This window comes from Maylandia zebra, linkage group LG16 (assembly GCF_041146795.1).
Source record: "Maylandia zebra isolate NMK-2024a linkage group LG16, Mzebra_GT3a, whole genome shotgun sequence".
Taxonomy (NCBI): Eukaryota; Metazoa; Chordata; class Actinopteri; order Cichliformes; family Cichlidae; genus Maylandia; species Maylandia zebra.
Window position 1 is genome coordinate 29,822,673 of NC_135182.1, and position 25,464 is coordinate 29,848,136.

The following is a 25,464-nucleotide window of genomic DNA, read 5'->3' on the forward strand; positions in this document are numbered from 1 at the left end:
GGAATAAAGAATTTACTTAGTGTTTCGTGAGAAATAACAAATTTATCACAATAATTTAACATGTGTTTAACTATATTTAAATAACCACCAAAAAAGCTATTTTTATATAAGAATTGTGTAGTTAAATGGTTGAAGAGGAAACAGAGACAGCCAGAGCAAGTAACAGATGGCTGTGGGGTCCTTGGCTATTGACTTTTGGATATTTATCCACTGACTCAGGTGTTCAATAACCTGATGACAGTGAGCACCAAGGATCTTCTGAGCCGTTCTGTCCTGCAGCTCAGTGAAGTAAGCTGATCACTGTGCATCTCTCCACCAAACACCAATGACCCCACTTTCCTTCCTTTTTAGCTATTTGTCCAAAAGCCAAAGTCCTTGTCTTCCCCTCTGCCTCCCAGTGCAGTATAAAAGACACTTGCCATGACTGACTGGTAAAACATGCAGCATTTGCTGGAGATCTCAAAGGATCTAAGCGTTCTTAGCTAAAAGAAACAGCTGTGCCCCTTTTGGTAGAGAGCATCTATGTTCAAGGCCAGTTTAGTTTGTTGTGCAGATGCCAACCTGAGTATTTATAGGTCTGCACCATATCAGTATCCTATTAAACTTCTCAGCTGTCATTGGGTGAAAGGCCAGGAACACCCTGGTCAAGTTTGTGAAAACATTTGAAAATAAAATGCAATATAGCAGATATGAACTTAATTCAAACAATACCCCTAACGCTTTAAACTTTGCTCTAAATGCAAAAAAAAAAAAAAAAAAGTGATCTGGTCAGCCAAATGAGGAATCATAGTGCACGTTTCCAGTAGTGTTAAAGCTGTTTAGGTAAGGGTTTTTCTAGGACTCCTCTGTATGCAGAATAATGTTGAAATTGTCAAGTTTAACATGTCTGTTTGTCATGTGTACTTGCTTTAGTTTAAGTATTTATGTAGTGTTTCTTCTTTATGTCTTTTTTTGTATCTGTTTTTCAGTTTGTGTGACAAAAAATTCTAAATTGTTTCCACATAATAGCATAACCATATGTGCATTTAAGTTTTTAAAGACTACTCTCAATGAATTATTCATTCGAAATCACTTAATTTGGCAGCACTTTATAAGTCACAGTTGCCACTTTGGAGAGTGTTGCATAAAGTATTTTTCCGCAGCAGTGAAGTGACATTTCTGTCTAAACTCTGGACTGTTGGTTCTGCATGCAGGCTGGTCAACCCAACCCAGCGGTGAAGCTCTATGTAGTCAACCTTTACGGGCCGACGCACACGTTGGAGCTCATGCCTCCAGAGACACTCAAGCTGCGGTGAGAGGAGCTGCATTTTCCCTGCCAATCTTTTGCACCAGCTGCTGTGCCACTTAAAGGGATACCTCTGACATTTCAAACTTCAGATGATCATTTTTTCTCACTCTTAACTTTGCACCTGTAATTGGGAAATCTTTCACTCTGCGCATGTAGTTGTTAAAACTGCTTTCAGTTCTTAAAATGAAGAAAAAAAAAACAAACAATGACCAATTGGTGTCACAGTTATTTTACAACTGCAAATACCATTTAGAAATCTTGCATTACTGTGTGCCAGAATTGAGTGGATATTAATGAATGTTGAAAGTCTGCATGCCATTTACCAGCATGATAGGACTGTGTGGAAGAGAACTAACAAAAGGAAAAAAGCAGCTTGACATTGAGGTAATTTGTAGAGGTGTAAAAACCAGTGAGCTCAGCTGTGCAAATGGTTCATTTTCTTAAGTGTGTAGAGCAGTTGTTTGTAGTTGTTAATAGGTTTTAGATGTGCTAAATTAAAAAAGCATCTAGCTTGTGAACATGTAATTACAGGACATGATATGACCATTATGATATCATTTTTTTTATAGGGAACATTATGTAACAATGGTGAAGTGGATCAGCAAGACCAAGACATCTGTTAGATGGTTAAACCGGGCCCAGAACATTTCCATCCTGACTGTGTGTGACACCACCACCGGAGCCTGCGTCACGGTCTGTGTGTGTGTTTTTTTGTGTGGACAGAAAAATTGTTAACACATTTTTCCTTCTTTTATCTCATGTTATAAAGTATCGCTAACTTCCTTAATATAGAAAAAAGACTTATTTTCTCAGTTTTTGATATAACAAAGTATTCACTCATGTTTAAAAACTTTGCAGCTAGCACTTAACTAAGAGATCATTTGACCAAGGCTAGATCTGCCTTGTGAGTTCGAACATCTTATCTGATTTTCAAGGTAAAACTCACGAGCATTTTTTTCTAAACTTGTCTTTCTTAACTTCAGCTCTTGTTACTTTAGATCCTTTTCTTCTTTGAGATCGCCAATTGATTGTTGTCTGCTTTGTTGCTGTGAGATGAAGATCTAAGTAAGGATAGGCAACAAGGGTGGCATCTTTTATTCATGTTAAACAGAAAGCACATTGATTGTTTTCGCATGACTCTCATTAACCTTTTCAGCAGTTACACAGACATGTGTTATCTTCATTGCACAGGCACCACATTAAACTCTTAATGTGATAGAGTGTTTAGTTATGATCAAAGAGCTGATGTTAAGTCTTTACTTAATATCTTGTGTTTTGCTTGTGGCAGGTTTGAGTATTTCTGAAACCAGATCACTAAAAACTGACAAAATATAGGACTTCATTAATTTTTATATCACACAAATATTAATGGAAGCATTTAAATCCAGAAAGTTTCTACTGAAATAAGTTCTGTATATGGGAGGAGGCTTAATTGCTGCAATTAGAGGATTCTCCCCACAGAGGACCTGTGCCATGCAGACTCAGAGAGATGTCTTCCCCCTTGTAATAACCCCTGTAACTGTTATTATGGCTGTAAAGCTTATTACTTAGCTGGATTGTTAGCTTGCCACGGAGAAAGTCGGGTTGTTCGAGAAAAATGTGTGTCCCAGAGACAGTTGGGAAGTGGTTGCTGGAGGTTGGTGCTGAAGATATGGTTGATGCTAGCTGGAGTTTGTCACAGAGTACTGTACCTACCTGTAATTGCTTCAGTCGTTAGCAGACTGCCAAATTGCCAGTAGTTTGCATGGAAGATGCTGACTTTTCTGGGAACACTCACTAGCTACTTGCAAATTCTAGTTTGAAGTGTGCATTGTTTACTTTTCAAAGTGTCTTTACCAAAGACAAGTTGGTGTCTTTCATACATATAACTGGTGACTGCGACCAGACTGCTAGCGACCAAAACTATAGCAAGGAGGGGTTTGGTACAGCGCCTAATACCTCTTTGAGAACAGTTTCACCCAATGGCTGTTCAGTAACTTGTCGTTGAGTGATGAAAACAAAACTTAGAAACACAGGTACTTTTGGCCTTCCTGACGGAAAAAGTTTTAAAAGCACTCTTTAGTTTAGAGAAAAAATTCCGCCGAAATTGCAGCACAGTTCCACATTCTCTCCATATTTACTGGGCAACACAGAGCAGTGTTAACCTCGCAGTTGAACCGTGGGACTGGACAGGCCGCTCTCCAATTCTGCACTTTTCTGATTTGGTGTGATTTGCATGGACAAACACGCTGTCCAGCCAAGAGGCAGCTTAGATGAGGCCTGGAAACAGCACCCAGAGCCCTCTTGCCAAAACTCTGGCTTCTGCTTATGCATATTGGTTTGAAATGAGGGTTCAAACTGGGAATGATGTCCCAAGTGGTGTGTTAAAATAAACAGCAAAATAAGGGGGCCATTACATGACAGATGATTATGTCTGGAAAATGAGCCACTGAAGTGCTACTCCAGCATCACTTTTACACAGTATTAGAAATATACCACTTATGTAAATATTTTGCTGACATAAAAGACCAATGATTTTGGGAAAGAACGTGATTACATCAATTATCGTGCAGTTTCCAAACCACAATGCACCAAATAGAAGCAGAAAATAGAACCTTGAAAGAAAGGCTGTAACAGATGAGAAGATCTTTATGATGTGGCTGAATTAACACTCATTTGACATTTTGCTCTGATGTGTTTTTCAGAGACATGAAGAAAGCTCTGAGCTCTGGCTCTCCAAGCAGGTAAGCTTCTCTTTATTCTACATGTCAGTGCCTGTCACTTTGAAAAGCTTGTGCTCCATTGCTGTAATTTCACTTGAAAATCATGTCTGCTTCAACATTTTTCAAAAATTACGCAACACAAAGTAGAATTTCTTAGTTATCTGTATTTATATAGACACTCTCAAAGTCTCTGTATCCCTGAAATATTGAAACTGACTCAAGCACAGACTGAAAGGTGAGGCGAGAGCAAAGACTATTCACATGTGTGAATTTTCCCTTTTCCTGACTCTATGGTATAGACAAAAAAAAATACTGCAGCCTGTTTTTCAGTTGATTTATGAGGCTCATTTAAAAAAATGTTAAACTTTATTCTTGAGGCTTTCAATTCAAGAAAAATTTAAACTGTTAGCATCCACAAATTAATATAATAAGTAAACATTTCATGTAAAAAGTGTAATTTACAAATAATGTGTTCTTTTTGTTCATCAGCCCCTTTGCTTTATGTTGGAAGGGCTATGAATATTCAGTAACCCAGTGCCAAATAAAAGCCAGAACAACACACAAACATGTTTTTTGCTACTTTTACATTTTGATAAATTAATTATATTAACTATCATCAGTTCAGATTTAAATCAGTTTCCCATTTATCTATGTTTTCATTTCTTCCTAAGGTGGTCTGAAGTCAGCTCTGAGCTTTATCAGAGCAGTGATGAAGGCAGAGTAGGAGAGTTTCTGGCAGGATTTGATCTTGTAGTCCCGGCTGGCTCAAGCAGTGTCTAATTTAACCAACTGACATCCTTGGCAAGCTGCGTGTATCGGTAAAGGTGGTAATCTGACAGAAGCTCAATTTTGTGGTTGTGCCAGTGCAGACAGGTCTTTTGCTAATGACTTTCTGTTCAATACCAATATATAACATCATGGAAAAATCCATTCTAGTTAATCTATCCCAAACTGAGGCAGAATTTAGAGTTTAGAGTAAAGAGGGTTTCTATTTTTCACAGTTTTGGTTCCAGAGATTTAAACTTTTCTTCAAATATCATGTGTGCAGTGATGTGATTTTGTGTTGTTTATGTTCAGTAGTGAAAATTAGAGAAACTAAAAACACAGAATCACACTTTAAAAATTAAAAATAGACAAAAGTCTACATTTGCTGAGCAATTTACAAATATAATCACATTAAAGGTTTCAATTGTATTATTTTATTATTATTAATAATATTAATAATTTTTTTTTTTAATTTATACGGTACCTGCTGACTGCATTATTGCATATTTTTCTTCTATGTTAATCATTTGTAACTATTATTGTAGTTTAAATAGTGTTAATAATGTTTTTCATAATGTTAAATGTGGATTTTTGTGTAAATTTTACTCAGATGATCATGGCTTTTAAATCCAAATTTAGTTGACAAGTTAAAACTAAAATTGCATCTTTTTATGGATTTTACAAGGACTGAATTTAAACTCATTTTAAATATGAATTTATTATTAATCAGTGAGCATTTAAATTAGTTTGAAAAATGCATATGTCTGTTTTTTTTTAGATAAAATATCACATGACATTTTATTTGGCTGTCATTTTTTTGTTATCAGACAACTACTCCAGGTATGCAGACTAAGACTACCTTAATTCATTTTAAGAATATTTTTTTGAAGAATAAAATCCCTCTTAAGAGAAAAAATGTGAGTTATGGTAAAGGGTTAATCCAGCCCATAAACTTTGTGTGTCCTTTAAATTTGAGGGGCTAAACACATTTAAAAAGGCGAACTTAGCATCACCAGATACATAAATAGAATCAAATACCCTATGAATCACATATCACCAATGATGCCCCTTTCATTTCTTATAATGCCCCTTATTTACATCTAACTCCCTCTGCACTGTAAAGCCTGTCTACATGAGGCAATGCAGGGCTTCTGTTATGAATTTAAATTCCCAAAATCCGACTACAGTTTAGTAGCTGTTTTCAAGGACTAAACTTTTCTGTTTTTTCTTTCTTTTTTACCACTGTCCTGCTTAAAGTGCCACATAGAGTTAAATCATCCATCCTCTTTCCTCACTGCCGTCCATGCTAACAATCCATTTTCTTCCCACAAAATGGGTAGTCACTCATTTAGTCAGTCAACAGTCTCTTTATATACAATCACTGCAGATTGCTACTTTCAGGTAAAAAAGTGGTTTGGCCATCTCTCAGCTGTGGAGGCCATCCGCGCATAATTTCCATCCACTTGTTCATGCAGTTGGCAACTATGTAATGTATGCCTCTGAAAGCAGGACTCTTCAGCATGCTCCACAGCTTCTTTTACAGATACACTGGAAAATGTGCAATTTGTCTAATGTTCTAAGAAATAAATAGGCACATTCTGGTTCATCTGTTAAAATAATATTAAATATATGACACATATTTGCTTTCTACAGAATCAGGAACCCGTGTTTTCCAAAGATGGCAACAGATTCTTCCTCACAGTGCCGGTCAAACAAGGAGGACGAGGAGAGTTTCATCATATTGCCATGTTCACTACGCAGGTGAATGCTGAATTCATAGTCACTTTAAAGCTATATATGTATTGTGTAACTACTGTGCGTATTCATTTTCCTCAGTAACTACAAGGTATCCTTTGACAGTAGAGCGTGACATACCAGTTTAAGTGCTGATGGTGATAATACTACTTGTTTAGAATTAGGAAAACGCAGGCTTATATAAATCTGACAAAGTGCAAGTCCTGTGGACTCAGACCACAATCTCCTGTCTTATAAACATGCGACATGGCCCTGCCACCCCTCCAACCTCTTCACATGGACTTTGTAGGATTCAAATTTGCCCATTATTGTGTGTCAAGGCAACTAAGACACTATGTACCTCAAAGTGAGATAAAACCAATATCTGACCAAAGTCTATAAAGGACTGAGATCAAGACTTTATGTTAATGCGATGGATGTTGCATCAAAGCCGCAGCTAAAGTCACCTTTATTTGTGATGCTGTCGAATTGTTAATTAAAATGTTGCAATAATCATCTATTTCATGATAGCCCTCATCCCTCCCCCCACCAACACAAGCACAAAATCCAATAGCCTGTTCTCATCAGCACAGATATTAAAGTTTTCCCATGCACATCCACAGATCTGCAAGTTGTATGCAAGATTTCAGTGATGTTAGCAGAAATAAGCAGGGTTATTTGAAATCTGTTTTTAACTCCCTCAGATTGTTTTCCAATTATGGGAACTCGTTCTCCAGTGTAAGAATTCATGCAGTATTAGTTTTTGCAGAAATAAATCTCTGGCTGAGCCTGTTCGGTCTGTAATGGATTTGTCAGGTCTGATAAATGTTCTAAAATGTAAACAGGCTGTTTGGGCAAAAAAAAAAAAAAAGAATATAACGCAATATTTTTATATTAAAATAACGACTTTGTTTTGATATTTGTAAAAAATAATAATAATAATAATAATAATCTTCACGACTGGAATGATTATAATAAATCTGTTTTCTGATGTGCATGGTCAATTCAAGTCCACCGAACCAGAATGTTTTGTGGCTTTATGACATCGTGTCAGGTAAGAATCAACTTCTTTCAGGGAAATAAAGATGCAAGCAGACTGAGAGCTGTCATCTCTGCGGGGTATCCTGATCTCCCCCAAGGTTTTCCCTCCCCTGGACATCCCAGCAATGCCTCAGTTAGGAGGCATCCAGGAGGCATCCTTGTCATATGTCCAAGCCAATTAATTCCTTTCAATTTGGAGTGGCAGTTGCTCTACTCTGACCTCCCCCTGAATAACCAGGCTCCTACCTCATCTCTAAGTGAGACCCCAGACACCGTTTAGAGCAAGTTCAATTCTTATTACTTCACTCATGACGTGTGTAATAATGTAATAAAATTGAGATCCTTGCTTTCATGTGCAACTTTTTTTTTTTTTTTTAAACACTACAGACCGGTACAGCGATCAAATCGTCGCAGAGGCTGCACTGAGCCCTCTGTCAGTTTGACTTGTGATTCCCTGGAAACATAAGTCATTATTACACTTATGATTAGAAGATTTCACCAAAATTTTCTCATTCCTAGAAAGCTGAATATTCCCATTTTGTTAATGCGGGTGCTGTCTCACAGATAGACCTAAGACATGAGTGCTGTGACAACCAAGTTTAGGCAACAGCGAGGTGGGTCTTGACTGCTTGGCATCATTTTTCAGTATTGAGGGCTTTTGTTGTTAAGATGCATACTTTAACTGAAACCTCATTTTTGTGATAACTTCTGTGATTACTCTTCTGGGAAAAAAGGGGGCTGAGCCCAGACATCGTTTGGAGGAAGTTCAGTCTTATTCTTTCAGTCCCTACTTACAGGTCATGGACATATGTGAGTTTAGAAACATAAAGCAAGCAGTAAATCAACCACTTCAGCTTTCATCCTGAGCTTTCCCTTCACCACAGCAAACCAGTTCAAGGTTTCAACAGATACTGCACAAAAACTCACATGCCAGCAAAAACGCTACTCAATTTGCTTTATTGCAAAAAGGGCCAACATGTTTAGGGATCATCCTAAAACTAACAAAAAATACACCCCACCGTTCACGGGGAAGGGCTGCCCACTTCTCAGATGTGTGCCTTCCAGAAACTAGAGTCCAGGTGTGCAGACAGCTGGACTGATTAGAACAAAGGCAAATCTGTTTTATTAGATGATTGAAAAACAGTGCCAAAGGGCTTTTAGATTAGAACAGTAGCAAAAAGAAATTGGAGTTTTTAAAACCTTTTCAGCAGGAAGAAGAAACCCCAAGCCTCTACTGTCTGCAGCAATTCAACAACCAGCAAAGAGGCTTGACTCTGAGCTGAAACGAGCAGGACTCATAGCTGTCATTAAAGATGCAGAACCTTGCTTGTGTTACTGTTTTTTTTTTTTTTTTTTTTTTTTTTTTTAGCACAGTTGTAAACTGTGAAGTTTCTTTTTTAGTCTGTCAATCTTTTAGCCATTTTTCCAAAGTTGATTGTGTGCCTTTCTTTGTCTGCCTGGCTTTTGTGATTGGGACGTATTTAACATCATCTTCTTTGACATTTTCATTTAAACTGTTATTTTTACTTTTTAGAGCTTTTCAGTCATTATTAGTGCCTGAAGGATGTAAAAACGGATTGATTTTTAAATGCCAGTTTTGTGCCTAACTTTGCTTAACCCTTTGGTTGCCAGATATTCTATAACCCTCTGAATAATGAAAGCTTTATTGGCTTGAGCCAAAAAAAATCTGGCACCACCTTAACAAATGGTTTTCTTGAGGATAGTCCAGCAGTCTCGCATGTTAAAGTCTGACACTCCGTACAGCCAATCATCCACCTGGTCTTCTCCCTGAAGGTGCATTTAAGCTGCACGCAGAGCATATTTCACCCACAGTGTCTCTCCAATCTCTGTTGTTGTGCTACAAACAAACAATGTACTGTCTGGCATCTTTGCTACAGTCACGTGTGAGTGCAGTGCTCCTGTGTGTTTGTCTGTTTAAATTTATACATTTATTTAGTCATGAGGACAAAAATAAACCACAAACATCTAACCTGTACCAGATTTGTATGAATGTCTCCACAGCTCATGGCCAGGCTGAACAAACAAATGTGTACTGCTCATGGGTTTTAACTAAAAATTTATATAATTCTATGACTATATGTAAATCTTGGACATATTCATGTACAAGTGTATTAAAAACATCCAAGGAAATCCATTGAAAAAGGAACAGTGTACTATTTTATTGTCAGTAGAGAATCAGAGCTATGATGGAATCTACTGATTGATTCAGCTCATAAATATTTCCATTTTGTTGGGTTAATGACTGATATTTTTCTGGCATGGGCACTTTTGAATATGTAGTGTTTGACTGACACCTGAGCATGAGTTAAGTGATGGCGCTCAGTCAAATGACCCTCTACTACTGTTGTTCTGATTTTTTCAGTTCAGAGCTGATCAAAATGAAGTCCGACATCTAACGTCTGGAAACTGGGAGGTGACAAAGATCATTGCCTTTGATGAGGACACCGATAACCTGTGAGTGTGACCGCAAAACTCCCCCTAAAACCTACAAACTTTACTGACCTCAATAAAAAAATTAATTAAAAAAAACAGTCATCCTCTCACCCCAGAGTAGTTAAGAAATCGATAGTTTGGGTTTCTTATAGCACACAACTTGATTTTAAGATTTTACGGATCACCTTTAAAGCATGTATGGTTCTGGGCTCAGGCTACCCAGGAGAAATGTTGACCCCATATACACCAGTCTGCGGGCTTACATCCTATGGTGGAGCCATTCTGGCCGTTCCAATGTTGATGCTTAAATTAAACCTGGCAGTGCCTTGACCATCAGGACCTCTCAGCTCACCACAACCTGCATGAAGAGATAAGGCTCGCAAATGATAAGATGAAAAAAAACCAACTTAAAAGATGACTTTTCTTTTTCCACTCTGTTTCTCTTATTCTAATTGTAATTTTATTTCAGTTTTATTATTGTCCATCTGTTTGATTGTTCTGTTTTACTTCTCTAAGAAATTAGGAGCTTGTTAAGGTGAAATTTGTACCCTCCTATTCATAATTCCTCTAATCACAGAGTTCCTGATCGTGGTTTCAAGCAGTGATGTGTTTTGCCAAGTCTGTGACCACAAGCATGCGTTACTGAATCTTACTTAGCTAATCTAATGCTGTTGTGTTTTTAAAAGATCGAATAGAGCTGACCAGAGTGTTGATCTTAAATGTTTTTAGCCACAAACAAATAGAAAATTTTAATTTAAAGAAAAAAAACAACAATAACAAGAGTTGGGTTGATAATGAACAAAGTAGTTAGTACTGAATTGTCTCCTTTTCTCCTTGGTTCACTGTGGATGCCACACATGGCACATGTGTGTTTTAGTAATTAAATGTATGAATTTCGCTTAAACAAAGAAAACAAGGAGATAATGAGCTTCTGTGTTTAATTTAGCATGTCTGTTTGCACTAATTATCTTTTATGTCCTCTAACAGTTATTTTCTCAGCACTGAGGGTTCACCACGGAGACGGCAGCTTTTCAGGTTTGCATCATTATTATTAATTAAATAATTTTTATAAAATGATTAAAAACTTTTCGAACTTATATCATGAGAACTCAAGGGACTTTTATTAGTAGTAAATTTACTCACATGATGATGATGATGAACATGGGATAAAAAAAAATATTTAAAAAATGGTTGCAAAGAATTTTTCACTTTCACAATTGTCACATTATTCTTACATTGATATATGGTTGACTTTTTGGAACTAGTAGAGATTATCTGAATATTTTGGCCACTTTATCACCAGTTCACACATAAAATTTGTATTATTAATCACCTCCCAGTTATTTTTCTGACTACTGGTTAAATATAAAAATGCCAAAAAACTGTGAAAAATGTGCTTTATGTAAAAGAGTAAACTATACCAGCCTGTAACGAGACAGGTAATACTTTCCAGTTGGATATGATTTATTACTGGTTTGTTCGCTTCGGGGGAGTTATCATGAAAAAAGATCAAGAAATATGTCCTTTACTTTCTTACTCAAAAAGTTTTATGTGCTTTGTCTCTTTTTCTGTTTTTTAAATGCTCTTCTCTTCTCAGTGTTAAAACTGTGGGCCTGTTCCCCCGACGGTGTTTAACATGTGAACTGAATAAAGCCCACTGTTTGTACTTCGACGCTGACATCAGCCCCACGAACCAGCACATTATCCTCGACTGTAAAGGTAGGCCAACCAGTATCTCACTTTAAGGGCCATCCAGTTTTCCTGCTATGAAATGCCCTTTCAAATTGCTGTCAGAGTGTCTTTGGCTTTCATAGGGTGACAGACTTCCAAGTGATTGGGGTCTTATTATGAAAAATTATATTATAAAATAGTTCAGGGATTTGACTCTGAGGTTCAAACGTGGGCGTGATTTAGAGAATCACAACAGTCTGGTGCAGACAACAGTCTGCTTCCACCCACGTTGTTAGATCAGGGAATGAATTTAACCTCTTAACAACATGCAGGCTACCAGTAATACACACAGGGGTTAAGGTTAGGTTAACACCCCCATCTCTTTATGAAATATTTGCTTGTTTGGCATTCCCAAATGGGAAAAACTATTAAAGAAGAATTGCAAGTTCAAAATGCAAATATGAGACTTATTATAAAAAAGTCTTGATTCAGAAAGTACAGCCAAACTAACTAAATGAGTTCACAACAGACCTGAGCTGTGTACTGCAAAGCAATTAAACATATCTGGGCTTTCTTTACTTTAGCTGGTTCAACAAAACCTACAACCCAACTCAGAGATAACGGGTATTCATGACAGTGGTTATCAGCCACACTGCTTCAGGCTATGTGCATGCACACATAAAAGGAGGCATTTGAAGTGTCATTTCGCTTTCCATCTGCACATAGTGGATGCATTGAGTGCAGCACTCCAAATCCAATTATCAGACATACAGGTGATAAGGATCTATAAAGGATATGAAAAATAAAGCAGCCAAATGCAACGATGCTGCTGCAAATAAAATGAGAATAACTCTTAAGTAAACATATTTATTTTATTGCTCTGACAGCTGCACATTAGAGCTCTGAAACTCTAAACATTAAATGCTCCTCAGCACACACAGCACTGACTGTCCTATAGTTTGCAGCCAGATAAACAAAAGTTTTTGCTGGTAATTAGACTATCAACAGACTGACTGAGTTTTCTTATCTGTGTTTTATTAGCGTGGTGTAAAACAGACTTGAAAGCAAATGAGGACCAAGCTTAAAAACATAATTGATACATTTTCATCAACTGAAGATAGACGTGCAGATTCCTGTGATAATGCGACACACAGTGTTGGCATACCTTTAGAGGTTACATCTGTTTATCAAATGCATTTCTTCTGCTGAACATCTTTATAACACTTAGAGCGTATGGTAATGAAAAGAACAGATACAGACAGGCAATTTTTAACTGAAACTCTGAACCCAACCAGCTTCAGATCAGGATGTATGTTCAGCAAAAGTTACCATGGTGACCCACCCAGGTAAAAAGGCATCTGTCTTCACGACACTCAAAACTCTGACTTTAAGCTCGACGCACTTCACTAACCCATTAATCTCGTTTTGTAGCACACCTCTCCGGTGGATGTCAAGAGAATATTTGAATGCAATCCTGCTCTTTTAAAATTACTTTTTCTGCCTGCTGAATTCCAAATGAAACTTTCTGACTTTTTTTGCTGTTGTTACACACTTGCAGCTTCATAACTTACCCAAAACTGACACAGCAGTATTGACGTTTTCTTTCATTCCAGTCCTCAGGCTGATGAGCTTCATAGCCTGCTGTCTATGCCAACCAAAGAGCTAGAATTGAACAACTATACTGTAACAACCCTTATTATGGTATAGCACCACTAGGGGGTGTCATTCTATTATTGTAGTAGTTGCAGAGTATCCTAGTGTGAATGCAGCGGCAGCCATTACAGCCAAGCATGCTGTTGCCCGTGCATCTGTTTAGAGAGACCTTACCATTGTAACGGGCTGGCACCAGCGACTGCCTAACCCCCGGCACATGTATGTACGAATAGGATGGAGCTATGGAGACCTGGCTTGTATGGTTTTCTTCTGTTAACGGCACATAAAGGTCTTTTGTTCTATTTAACTGACTGGCCTCCAAGTTTTCCGGCTAGCCTCCACACCACATGTCCACTAGACCTGCTAGCCGATCCTTCTTCGCCAGACCACGTTACGATATATCAGCACATGCAGATACTTACATGATGTTGGGATGATTCCACATCATGGCATCTGGCCTGTATCACCTAAATGGACAGTTACATTAATAAAAATTAAATCTTTACAATTTTAACCATCTAAAGCAATTTGTGTGGCGCTTCATTCTATTACAACATAGCTGCAGATGGCTGCTGGTTTAAAAAAAATCAAATTAGGATTATGTTGTGTTTTACGTTCCTTATTTATTCAGCATCCATTTATTTGTCTGGCACATGCCTGGGTTTGCTAGTCATGATCTGTCACCCTCCTGATTCAGTTTAAAATTAATCTCTCATCAGTTTGAAATGAGAGTCATAAAATGAATAATTAGCGACTACATTGTGTGTAATCGCTTTTAGGGAGTATTATTGGGCAACAAGTAGATTATTTAATGAGGGGTAACTCATATTGTTTGTGGTTTCAATTTATTTTGAACAGCTGAAAGCTCTTCATGCGCAGGAGGCATTTGGGCTTTGGCGTGATGATATATTGGACAATAACTGCGTTCCCTTTCCCAAAAGCAATAAAAATAATGGAGAAAGCTTGTTGTCTTCCAAAGGCCAAGTTCACGTAATCCTGACAAGCTTCTTCTCACACCTGTTTTCATCAGCACAAGCCTCTTAAACCCACTCATAAAGTGATCTGATTGGTTTACTGTTTTCTAGCAGGTACATGCACAAAATGAAGCCATTTCTCTGTGTAACATTGGGTCAAAGCTAATACAGCCCACCAACAGATAAGTGCAAGGAAATAAAGGAAAAGTTGGTTTGTGTTTTAACTCAAAGAAAGGAGAGCTTTAAGTACAGCACACCTGCCATCCTATTAACCTCTGACAAAGTATATTAGAGAAGGGCATTAACAAGTACTGGCTTAATTTGATATTAGGGAGGCATCTCGAGTGACCTTTAACCCCTAATTGATTTAAGAAAATATAGGGAAGGTGACATAACAGCTGCCTACAGTGGCCTTTTAGAGCAGCTTTAAAGGAGCCCCTTTACATATATTAAATACCATTTAATCGTAATTGGGCAAACTGTCAGGTGGAAATGTTATGTGACGGCTGTGTGCAGGCAGGAGAAGGACCCAAAGTGCAGACTCCGGAGACAGAAAGTAACTCAAAACAGCTTTAATGCTGAACTCAAAAGGGTAACAAAAACTAAGAATACAAAATACACCTATGCAGACAAAACACACAGCAAGATAAAGGTAGATCGCGACAATGACAAACTGAAACACAGGGCTTAAATACATAGAGGGAGCAATCAGGGAATGGACAACAGGAGGGAAACACAGCTGGGGCAAATCAGAACTGACGAGACAAGGAAGCGTAAATGGAACACACTGAGATAAGACAGAGACCTTCAAAGTAAAACAGGAAACGCATAACACACACTGAACAAAAGACAGACTCACATGCAGGCACTACAACAGAGGGAACAGAGACGTGGGACCAGGGCAGACACAGCCACTGACTGGAAACAGGGATATAGCGGACAGGGGAGACAGCAACTAAGGATTACACAGAAACAAACCATAAGACATGACTCTAACAAAAACCCAAAGACTAGAAATTATAAATAATATAATAAACTCAAAAACCCTGGGTCAACGACCCAGGCATCCTAACAGGAAATGTCTCCAGTCATGATAATAAAGATGCTGGAAATTGCTTAAATTACTTAGATGCTCTTTTTGTCTCCTTTCAGGTCCAGGAGCACCTACTGTGATCCTACACAGTCTGAATAATTCAAGTAAGTTTATTTGTATCTCACATTTTAGAAAAAGTAACTCAGAGTTTGTGAATGAGGCGACATTCAAACACAATAGGCCTCTTGCAAGAACTGTAAATGTTATTTTCCCTTGACAAGCAACATGGGTGGGTGGAGGAGGGTGTATTCATGGAACTGACTGCTTTAATTTGAATCTATTTTGAGTTTAAGTGTAAGTGTTGTAGAAACATTTCCAAACAAAAATAGACGACAAAATCAAATCTCATAAGACTTACCCGATGTTCCTGTTCACCACAGTTATTTTCAGCCAAAATCTCTGTTACTGTCTTCCCCTTTGGGTGACTGCCAAAGAGTCACTGGTCGCTGTGTTTCGGAGAATTTGTAACAAATATAGATTTCACTGATAAAAAGGAAATTTCTCACAGAGCAAAGAAACTCTTCTGTTTTTCTTTCCCAATTTTTATGAATGGAACTGACAGTCACAACAAGTAGCCTCTATGCTAATGACAACATTTCTGGAACTTCATGACCAAGATGAATTTTCCAGGCTGAAGCAAGCAAGTTAGAGAAGTTCAGAGAGCTTAGAAGCTCGGCTTAGTAGACTTAATAAGGCAAATTTATAAGTATTCAAGTAATTTATGAATATGCACTTTTTAGGTATACATATTCAGCCACTTATCAATGCAAATGTTGACATCTGCCAATCACATGACAGCAACTGTTAGAGTCAAATTGTTAAATGTTGTCATTGTGTTACTTAAATTTGTAAGTCTTGGTGCAAACTATGTGATCAAAGACATTCCTTTGTTTCTGACTCCTTCCCCAGCCTGTTGAATGGTGGGGGAGGCTGTAGTGTTTTATTATAGGCACATCCTAGGTGAAGGTTCTGTTTTCTTGTTAAGTAAACTTCCTGCCTTTATGACCCTTTGGTGAGCAGGAGGTCACACAAATGCACCCACAAACACAAACACTCACGGACACCTACACACACACACACACACACACACACACACACACACACACACACACACACACACACACACACACACATTCTCGCACATGCATACACACATATACAAGGGCACGACACACCACAGGGGGTGTTACAATGGGTGGTGCCTATGTAAACTGTAACTGTAGTCAATAAAAGGCTGCAAGGAAGGCTGTTTATTTAAAGTTAGCTAGGAAACAGGTGAGGAGCGTTCAGCTCCAAGAGCCTGGTTCCGACCAGCGTCCCTTGCTAGCAAGTAAAATTGTTCGATTACTGTTCATCTTGCTTCGTTAATGGGAATAAGTCTCTAAACCAGCGGGGCCTGTGGAAGCGCAGACCCAACAGCAACTCTGGCATGTAGACATGGATGTCCTGCTGATTCTTAGCATCAGAATGGAGAAGAAAAATTACATCAGTAATTTTGAAAGTGACAATATTGGTGCCAGACGGGTTGGTCTGAGTATTTCAGAAACTGCTGATTGTATAGAAAATTATCAGAAAAAGAGAAAATATCCAGTGAGCATCAGTTCTCTGGATCATAAAGCCTTGTTGATGTCAGAGGTGAAAAAAAAAGCCCCAGGAAGGCAACAGTAACTCAAATAACTACTTTTTACAACTGAAGTATGCAGAAAAGCATTTTGAACCTTGAAGTAGATGGACTACAATAGCAGAAGACCACACCACATGCCACTCCCATCAGCAAAGAACAAGAAACTGAGGCTACATTTCACATGGGTTCAGTGCACCCATATTGTGATGACTGCTTCCAGCAGGATAACACAACACGTCTCAAAGCTCAGATGATCTGAAACTGGTTTCTTGAACATGACAATGCATTCCTTGTACTCAAGTGGCCTCAATAGTCACCCGATCTCAAACCAATACAGCATGCGTGGAATGTGGGATGTGTTGGATTGGAAGATTCCCATCATGGATGTGCAGCTGACAAATATGCAGCAACTGTGTGATGCCATCATGTCAATATGGACCAGAATTGTTGAGGAATGTCTCCAGCACCTTGTTGAATCTGTGCCACAAAAAATTAAGGCAGGCAAACTACTTCTAACCAGGTGTACCGTGAGATTCAAATATTACTAACCCTTATCTGTTTAAAGTAGGGAAAATCCTAAAATAGAATGAGTCCCATTTAGTAAAAGGTATGATTTCTGGAGAGGGGTCAGCAACCCACATGTCCTGATTTACATCGGTACAGTTCAAGACATTTACTCATTAAAGCCACACCTAAATGCAGAAATAGAGGGAACTAAACATCTTTTCAAGCATTTAAAACTGTAAAAAAAACCTGTAACAGAGTCTCTCTTTTACCTAAAACAATCCCATCTTTTCTGGAAATAAAAGCAAATAGTAAAGAGTTTCTGTAAATATCCTCACATGCAGCGTCAGATTCCTATCCTTCCCTGACAGTCGATTTTGTAAGTGGCTGGGTGGGCATTAGGCCAAGGAAATGTAGTTGGTATAAGACCTAAATACAAGCTGACAAGTATTTCCTCTTGAATCTGGTTGTACGTCAGAGCCAGCAGAGCTCACACGACAGTCACACTCGGGAAAATAGTGGTTGGAGACTACGATGCAAACAAAGTGATTTGCGAACATGTGCAATCAACTTGCAGTTTCCTTGTCTGGGAAGTTGTAGCTTTGTGGAAGGTACATTTTGATACACATGAGTTATATAACTGCACCTATTGAAGGAGGTACAAAAAATGAAGAAGCATGAATGTTGCTCTCAATGTGTGTACACTGCTGAGAAAAGACTGGGAGAGATGCTTTCACTGTGTACTGATCTATGTATACAAATGTGACTAAAAGCCTGAAACACTGGAAACCACTCTGCTCATTGTCAAAGAGTAGGGGTTGAGGGTGCCGCGTGCCCAAAGTCTGGTTGATAAGTTGGTCGTCACAACTACTTGCAATCAGTCTCCGACAGCAAAAAACAATTCACTGCACTCAGTCACCCACCACCAATTTTTCCAGGTTGTAGGCTCTTCCATTGACCACACAGTCAACAAATCCAGATTTCTTTCTTCTATTTTTGGCATGAAAATGGACACACACACTCTTTTTCTCGTTATCCACATGTATGTGTTGTTTCCCAAGGAAAAAAAAACAACAACAACAACAAAAAAAAAAAAAAAAAGAAAAGAAAAGAAAAAGTTAACAGCTGTGCTGCAGAAAAAGCAATTTGCACAGGGTTATTAGGACAGTGCCTCCATCCACAGCTGGGAACTCAAGGCCTCTGGCGGTTTCATAATGAGACGTCTATTGATTTTGGGTTTTCTATTAGAAATGCTGGATGAATTCCATTTCATTTAGCTGCTGTTCAGATGGCTTGAATGGAAAAATGGCCAAATCAGAGAGTCACTGTTCATTACATGTGGAGAAAATAGTGGGACTCCTGTTTTTGAGGCCAGAAGCTGCTGTGTGTAGAATGCCTTTCAGAAATTGAACTTTTTGAATTTATTTTTCTGTGCTCATCCAAGTTTAATATTGGCTACATTATTGTAGTTATTCAGCTCTCTCTATGAATTTGCCACAAAATAAGACTATTTCAGAAACAATCCCCTAGAATCAGATCTTATTTGTCTGACATACACTTTCCATCTCATCTCATTACATCACAGCCTCAAAAGACAATTCCGTACAGGTCATTTGCATTCAGATTATTGACAACAATTTTTGCACTCTTTCATCTTTTAAACACATTGCCCTCATCTTTACAGATTACTACATCCTTGAGAACAACTCTTTGCTGAAGGCAGCCTTGAAGTACAAAAGGATCCAGCTGACAGACTTCAGAACTGTTCCAATGGAACATTTTGGTGAGGAAGTGAGGGGGTAGGGCTAAATAAGTATATATACTTCTGCCTACTCCTTTTCAAACAACTGCATGGAAAGATTTTATGAAATGTTGGTGAATGTATATGTTTGAAATAAAAATGAACTGAACTGAAGTGTAGGTTTCTGTGGTGTTAGTGTAACTCACTGGTGAACTGCAATACATCGACTTTTCTCTCATTTCTTGTTACAGATTTACCTTTGAAGATCTCGTACCCACCAGACTTCTCTGATTCCCGCCACTATGGACTTCTGTTGGTCGTGTATGTATCACATGTGCTTTCTACTATATCTCACAGTCCTTGGTCAAGTAAGAGAGAACAGAAAATGTATGAATATTTAATGCATTCGTTTCCAGTTGTAATCACACTCCTGACCGTAATTTGCATGTAAAGTAACCGGGGTCATGTTAAGTCAATCACAGCGTACCTTTGTGGCAACCTGTGATTCAGTCTTTTTCATATCCATTTGAATAATGAACCAATAAAAGCAAAAATAATCACTGACAGGATGAAGTGTTCTATGCCAGACTGATTGTAAAGAGAACCTATTTTCCTTATTTTCTGTCATATAAAATGTATATAATAAAACTGAAAGGTTGCACTAAGGTCCAGATGAAGGAAAATAAACATTATTGTTAACTGTTAAACAGCTAAAAATAAGTCAATGTACCATACCTTTGCACTGGGTCACATGTTGCATTATGAAAAAAGCTATTTCAGTCTTTAGAAAGAATCAGCTTAGAAGTCTTAGAAGTACTTGTCTTAACTCAAAGTAGATTAGACCAACTTCTGAGGTAACTTTTGAAAGTAAAACAAATGAGCAAAAATGCTAAACTTGAACAAATTCCTTAATAGTATTTTGATAAATACCGTAAGCCTGTTATTAGGTACTTTCAGTCCAAAGAGTTCTAATGACTCCCTGAAGGTTGCTGCCCACCGAGGAGCAGTGGAACAAGATGAAGGATGTTTGTGGTGCAAGCTGTGCGTTTGTTGTTTGTCACAGGCTTCAGGATGACAACCTAATTGGAAAAGCAGGGTTTCTTCCAGAAAACTGACCAGCCCTAGGATGGTTAGGGTGATTGCAATTAATCTGCACTTGATTAATGTGGCGCTATCTTACCACCAACCACTATAACACTATGATGTCATTGCACACACACACAGTGTTTTTTTTACTTGTTTTCTCATTTCCTCCCTACATTGCTTAGCTACATGTTGACAGCCAAGGTAACAAGCAGAGAGTGAAAATTTTGAAATTTGTCTTTCATAATTTTTTCTTTCATTTTTAGACCTCTTTTACTGTGGAAGTTGTATCAGCTCAAAAAGGAATTTCTGCCAGTTACAGAGGTTATATGACCAATGCGGCTTCATGCTGCCTGAAAGTGCCTGATTATGTTTGTTCTCTGTTCAGTGACGGCGCCCCTGGAGGTCAGGCTGTGAGTGACCGTTTCTCCCTCAGCTGGGACTCGGTCCTCGTCAGCTCTGACAACATCATCGTGGCCCGTCTGGACGGCCGGGGCGGCGGCTTCCAGGGTCAAAGGATACTGCACGAAGTTCACCAGAGACTGGGAACTGTTGATGTTCAGGACCAGATTGCAGCAGTGGAGTATGTTATCACATCCATTTTATTTTACTTTTTACTTTTTATTCTTGTACTTTGAGATAAAAAATTCAAAATATGTGCAAATCCCCTGAACAAGAGCTTTGTAACTCAGTTTGGAATTTAAAGCAGAATGCCATCCTCTTTTTATTTGATCTGAATATTTCTGCACTACTGTGTCTAATTAAAGTCTTGAAAATGGTTATCAAGTCAAGAATAAAGGAAGAAATCCTTTAAAGAATAAAAGTTCCAGATAAATTCCTTTTGACATAATATAGACTAGACTTAAATTGGAAACCATAGTGTAAACAGTTTCAGATGAAATCATAAGAGGTTCTGGATGTTTCATTATTTGGTTTAGGAGCTGCCAGTTCAGACAGCACATGGATTTAACAGCAGACAATACATACCTTTGTTAAATACTGTAAGATACTGATTTCCTTTGCTGTTATTTCCAAAAAATACCTAAATAACAACAAATTCAGAATGTTTATCTTAATGGATGATCAAAAAATCTATGCAAAAACTGTCACAACTCCCCTGACTAAAAAAAAAAATATAGATATATATTCAGTTTGTAACCCTTCAGACATATTTAATGATGGATAAAGAATACTTTACTATGCATATTTATAACGCCAAAGTAATTATAAGTAACTTAAAAAGCAAGTGTCAAAATCATATGTTGATCGTTACTCTAATATTTGTATAATACAATTATTACAATTAATTTAAGCCAGTGGTTCTCAAAGTTTTTCATGGTCCATTTCATTAGTTAAAAAACCCCAAAGGTTGTTTTCATTCATGAACAGTGAAACAGTTTCAAATACAATTTTGATAAAATGGTGAGCATAACAGGATCAACTAACTTTTTTTGATTTTTCCCAATAAAAATCATATTTACTCAGTAAACTCCATGTTTTTTCCACTGCTTGTTTGTGCTACACCGGAAATTGCTCCCACCAAATGGAGCAAGATTGTCACTCTTCCAGGAGAGAACCCCACGATACGTCCAAAACAAAAGCTTATTCCCCTCTATGAACAGACACTTTGGAACCTTTTGTCCAAGTGATGACTATCAAACTTTCTCAGTGTCATCTTACAGGAATTGATCAATGTTAAAATGAATAAATAAAACAGGTTATAGTTTTTTTTTTATTATTTAATCGTCAAATTCACATGTTGTACACAAACAAAGCACTTTGCGGGTGGGCAAGGCAGTAGTAAGGCAGTAGTTGTTGTTGCTACTGTTTGTACAGTAAGTTGCAATAAGTGATCAGTGGACTATAAATTCTCTGCTCGTTCATGCTAATTAAAAAAATAAAATCCTGTCAGCCTCTTTGTCCCACAGAACTCTTTGAAGTTTATAGACACTCTGCTTAATTTGCATTTTATAGTCAAAACAGGGAGAGTCAGGCACAGCAAGAATATGGTGCACACTGAGGATGGACTCTAGTCTCTTAGGAGTCGGGGCAGGGTCACCATTAGCATTTTTGCATTTAGCCAGACTCAACATGTAACGTTATGATGCTTTTTGATTTGGGTCTTGCGATGTGATCTTTCCTGTGAGTTTGTTGATCGAGAATTATAAAGAAGGTCAAAAGGAGCTGCAATGTCTTTGGGTCTAGAGAAAGCATATGAGAGGGTTGCAAGAGAGGAAGTGTTGTATGAGGAACACAGGAGTGGAAGAGGTGGTGAAAGACATGTATGAGGACAATGAGACAATGGTGAGGTGTGTAAAAGTTACAGGGTGGGATTGTATCAGATATTAGCTCTGAGCTGCTTCTTGTTTGCGCAGTGATGTTGTACAGGTCGACTATGATCCTTGCAGATGACATAGTGGAGTGAGTGGAGTGAGGGTCAGGGGTGATTTGTGATTTTGGATTTTTGATTCTGTTTTAATATCAGTTTCATATCAGACTTTACACATATACAGTTGATTTTTTTTTAACCTTCTTTAGGCAGGAGGAGGACTCTCGGGATTTAAAATCATTTGCTTTACTCTTGTGCTCAAATTGATGGTGCAGTCATATCGTCTCATGCATGTTTATGAAGGCAGGAGATGTATCCAAGAATAAAATCATTAGAACTCACTGAAGTTTCTGCGATTTTTCAAGTGTTTTTTTTTTTTTATATTTATTGATATCCAATTCTTGGTTCCTCCCATGCAACCACATTTAAGAAGTTCTGTAGGTCATATAGCATGTGTGTGTTTTTCCAGTTACATGATGAAGTTTCCATACATTGACCGGACAAGGATAGCAGTGTTTGGAAAGGTGAGCCTCCTTTTTTTCCTCCATTTTTCTACTTTTAATTTGCGACCATCTAAATTCTATTCTTACTTCCATTGCTGAAATTATTAAGTGCCAAGAAGCTACTTAGTAAAATTTCTACTGAGTGACTCCAGAGATTGAATCCAAGTTCATTTTTACACTCGATGGATTTCAGCAATTAGAGATGAATAAATGTTTGTGTTTGCTCACTTAGGGATATGGAGCCTACATAACATTAATGATGCTGAAGTCTACTGACAGCCTGTTTAAATGTGCGTGTGCAATGTCACCAGTGACCGACTGGAAACTCTATGGTGAGTAAAACATCTCTCAAAAGAGGTTAATTCACATTAAAGATACATTTTACAAGCTGCAAAGCAAATGTAAGTAAAGATCAGTAAAACTGCTGTGGTGGACTTTCCTGTGGATTTCATACATTGTGGAATTTCAGACCATTGTGTTGGTCCACAACAATAAATATATAATATATATAGGCAGCATTATGTACCACACCAGTTTTATTTGGCTTGAATATTCTAGTTACTAATGTGCACAGAATATACTTTATTTCTCTATACTGTAACACAGTACTATTGAACATGTTCTGGTTCTGCATTTTTGTTTTTTTAAGTGATATTCTTTTTATCTTTATACTTTTTAGTGTCCCCAGTGTTTCATTGTTGTTGTTTTCCCATGTTTTCCCTCTGGGTTAGCTCCCTCGTCTTCCTTGTTTCTGCTTCTTGTTTCGCTTTGGGAATTGTTCTTCCTTGCATGTAAGTCCTAGCTTCATGGGTACATTTGAATAGTCTGCTTTGGTTAGGAAGGTTTCATTCTGGCACTCATAACAACTGTTTGAATTCTTCAGATACTAAGCAAGAGGAGAGGAGATAATATCATCCTACAATTTATAGCGATGCAATATCCAACCATTCCTTAAAAGATCAGCATAGTTGGAAAAGTGGTGGAGCATATTGTCCGTTTCATACCCTAACCTACTGATATGTATTTTGAATTTTTAATCATTGAACCCCAAGGTTAGAACATTAAAATGCTGTCATGAAGTGCTTGCTGTCCAGGTGTTGTCTTTCATGAAGAACAGATTTATCCCTAGTGTGGTTGGACTCTCTCCACAATGAGTTTCTCTTTCTCTTAGTCTTTATCACTTTATCACTCCTCTTTGGTCTCATTAAGTGTTTCTCATGAAGGCCAAGGAAAAATGGCAAGGAAAGTAGAGATGCAGTAATATTTTGTCTCTGTCTTCCCTCTAATTCCCTGATTGTTTTCACCTGTGTCTTGTCTCCTGCTTTTTCTTATTTCCGTGCTTTGTGATTGTACTCCCCTTGTTGTCATTTGCACTGTGTGAGCTCCCAACTTTAACAGCTCCTATGAGTTTACCAGAATAGAGCATTTTTAGACAATCATGAAACGGTTGGTCCTGATTTATCATCACCATATTGCATCATCATCTTTATTCATTAAAACCTCAGTATATTTTCCCAAACATGAATTATGCATCTCATGTGTAACAATTTAGACTCATGTCTACACCCAAAAGCAAAACTTAATTCTCCATATTGAGCAGTGCTCAATATGTCAATGACAGCCAAAAACTAATCTGTATTTCTAACTGTCAGAAGCAAATGAAAAAGACATAGCTCATGTCTGCAACATCTGATGATTAACGGGCAATTCAACCAATTAAAGTACACAGTAAAGTGACAAAGTAAACCTAGATCATTTATTAATAAACTGAATAAATGTAAACTTTATTCTTCTCCTTTAGCCTCTCACTAAAAATGACCTGTTTATTTCTGAAATCTGAGTGTGAGATGAATCTGACCACTGTAAACATTGTCCTCTGCAACACTGAGATGACACAGATGACTTTTTCACCACCACAAGCTGCTTTCCTTTTTACTAAAAGTATTTAATTTGGACCCTGAATACCAGGATCTCCACTTTGTGCAGGTACTTAGCTGCAGCTGAAGCACTGTGTGCTAGTGGCACTGTTAAGATTGTCTCACTTCTCATTTGCACAGCGTCAGCGTTCTCTGAACGATACCTCGGCATGCCATTACGGGATGACAGCAGATATCAGGTGCGTGTTTACTGCTTCCACGAGCATGTTTCCTGTTGATCTTTGAAAACGTTAACATCAATGACACACCTACAGTTAAGCTCCTGCAGTTACTGAAAGCAGCTGCTATCAAAGTCAGAGGCAGCGATGCTTTGCTTTACTTTTTCTTTTTTTGTACTTTCCTCCCAGTGTGATAGGAAGGAGGCAGTG

The 25,464-nt window shown here is 37.9% G+C and overlaps 1 protein-coding gene across 2 annotated transcripts in view; it reads left to right on the plus strand.

The window, feature by feature from the left end:
- dpp10 (dipeptidyl peptidase like 10) overlaps nucleotides 1-25,464 on the plus strand; it is a 248,380-nt gene that overhangs the window by 217,695 nt on the left and 5,221 nt on the right. For both annotated transcript variants that reach the window (XM_004563082.5, XM_004563083.6), the window contains exons 10-23: nucleotides 1,194-1,291; nucleotides 1,858-1,981; nucleotides 3,973-4,011; nucleotides 6,409-6,516; nucleotides 9,914-10,005; nucleotides 10,972-11,019; nucleotides 11,582-11,703; nucleotides 15,435-15,479; nucleotides 19,188-19,286; nucleotides 19,496-19,565; nucleotides 20,716-20,910; nucleotides 23,126-23,180; nucleotides 23,392-23,491; nucleotides 25,217-25,275. In XM_004563082.5, coding sequence (XP_004563139.1) covers nucleotides 1,194-1,291; nucleotides 1,858-1,981; nucleotides 3,973-4,011; nucleotides 6,409-6,516; nucleotides 9,914-10,005; nucleotides 10,972-11,019; nucleotides 11,582-11,703; nucleotides 15,435-15,479; nucleotides 19,188-19,286; nucleotides 19,496-19,565; nucleotides 20,716-20,910; nucleotides 23,126-23,180; nucleotides 23,392-23,491; nucleotides 25,217-25,275 — 1,254 coding nt within the window. The remainder of the gene's footprint in view (nucleotides 1-1,193; nucleotides 1,292-1,857; nucleotides 1,982-3,972; nucleotides 4,012-6,408; nucleotides 6,517-9,913; nucleotides 10,006-10,971; nucleotides 11,020-11,581; nucleotides 11,704-15,434; nucleotides 15,480-19,187; nucleotides 19,287-19,495; nucleotides 19,566-20,715; nucleotides 20,911-23,125; nucleotides 23,181-23,391; nucleotides 23,492-25,216; nucleotides 25,276-25,464) is intronic.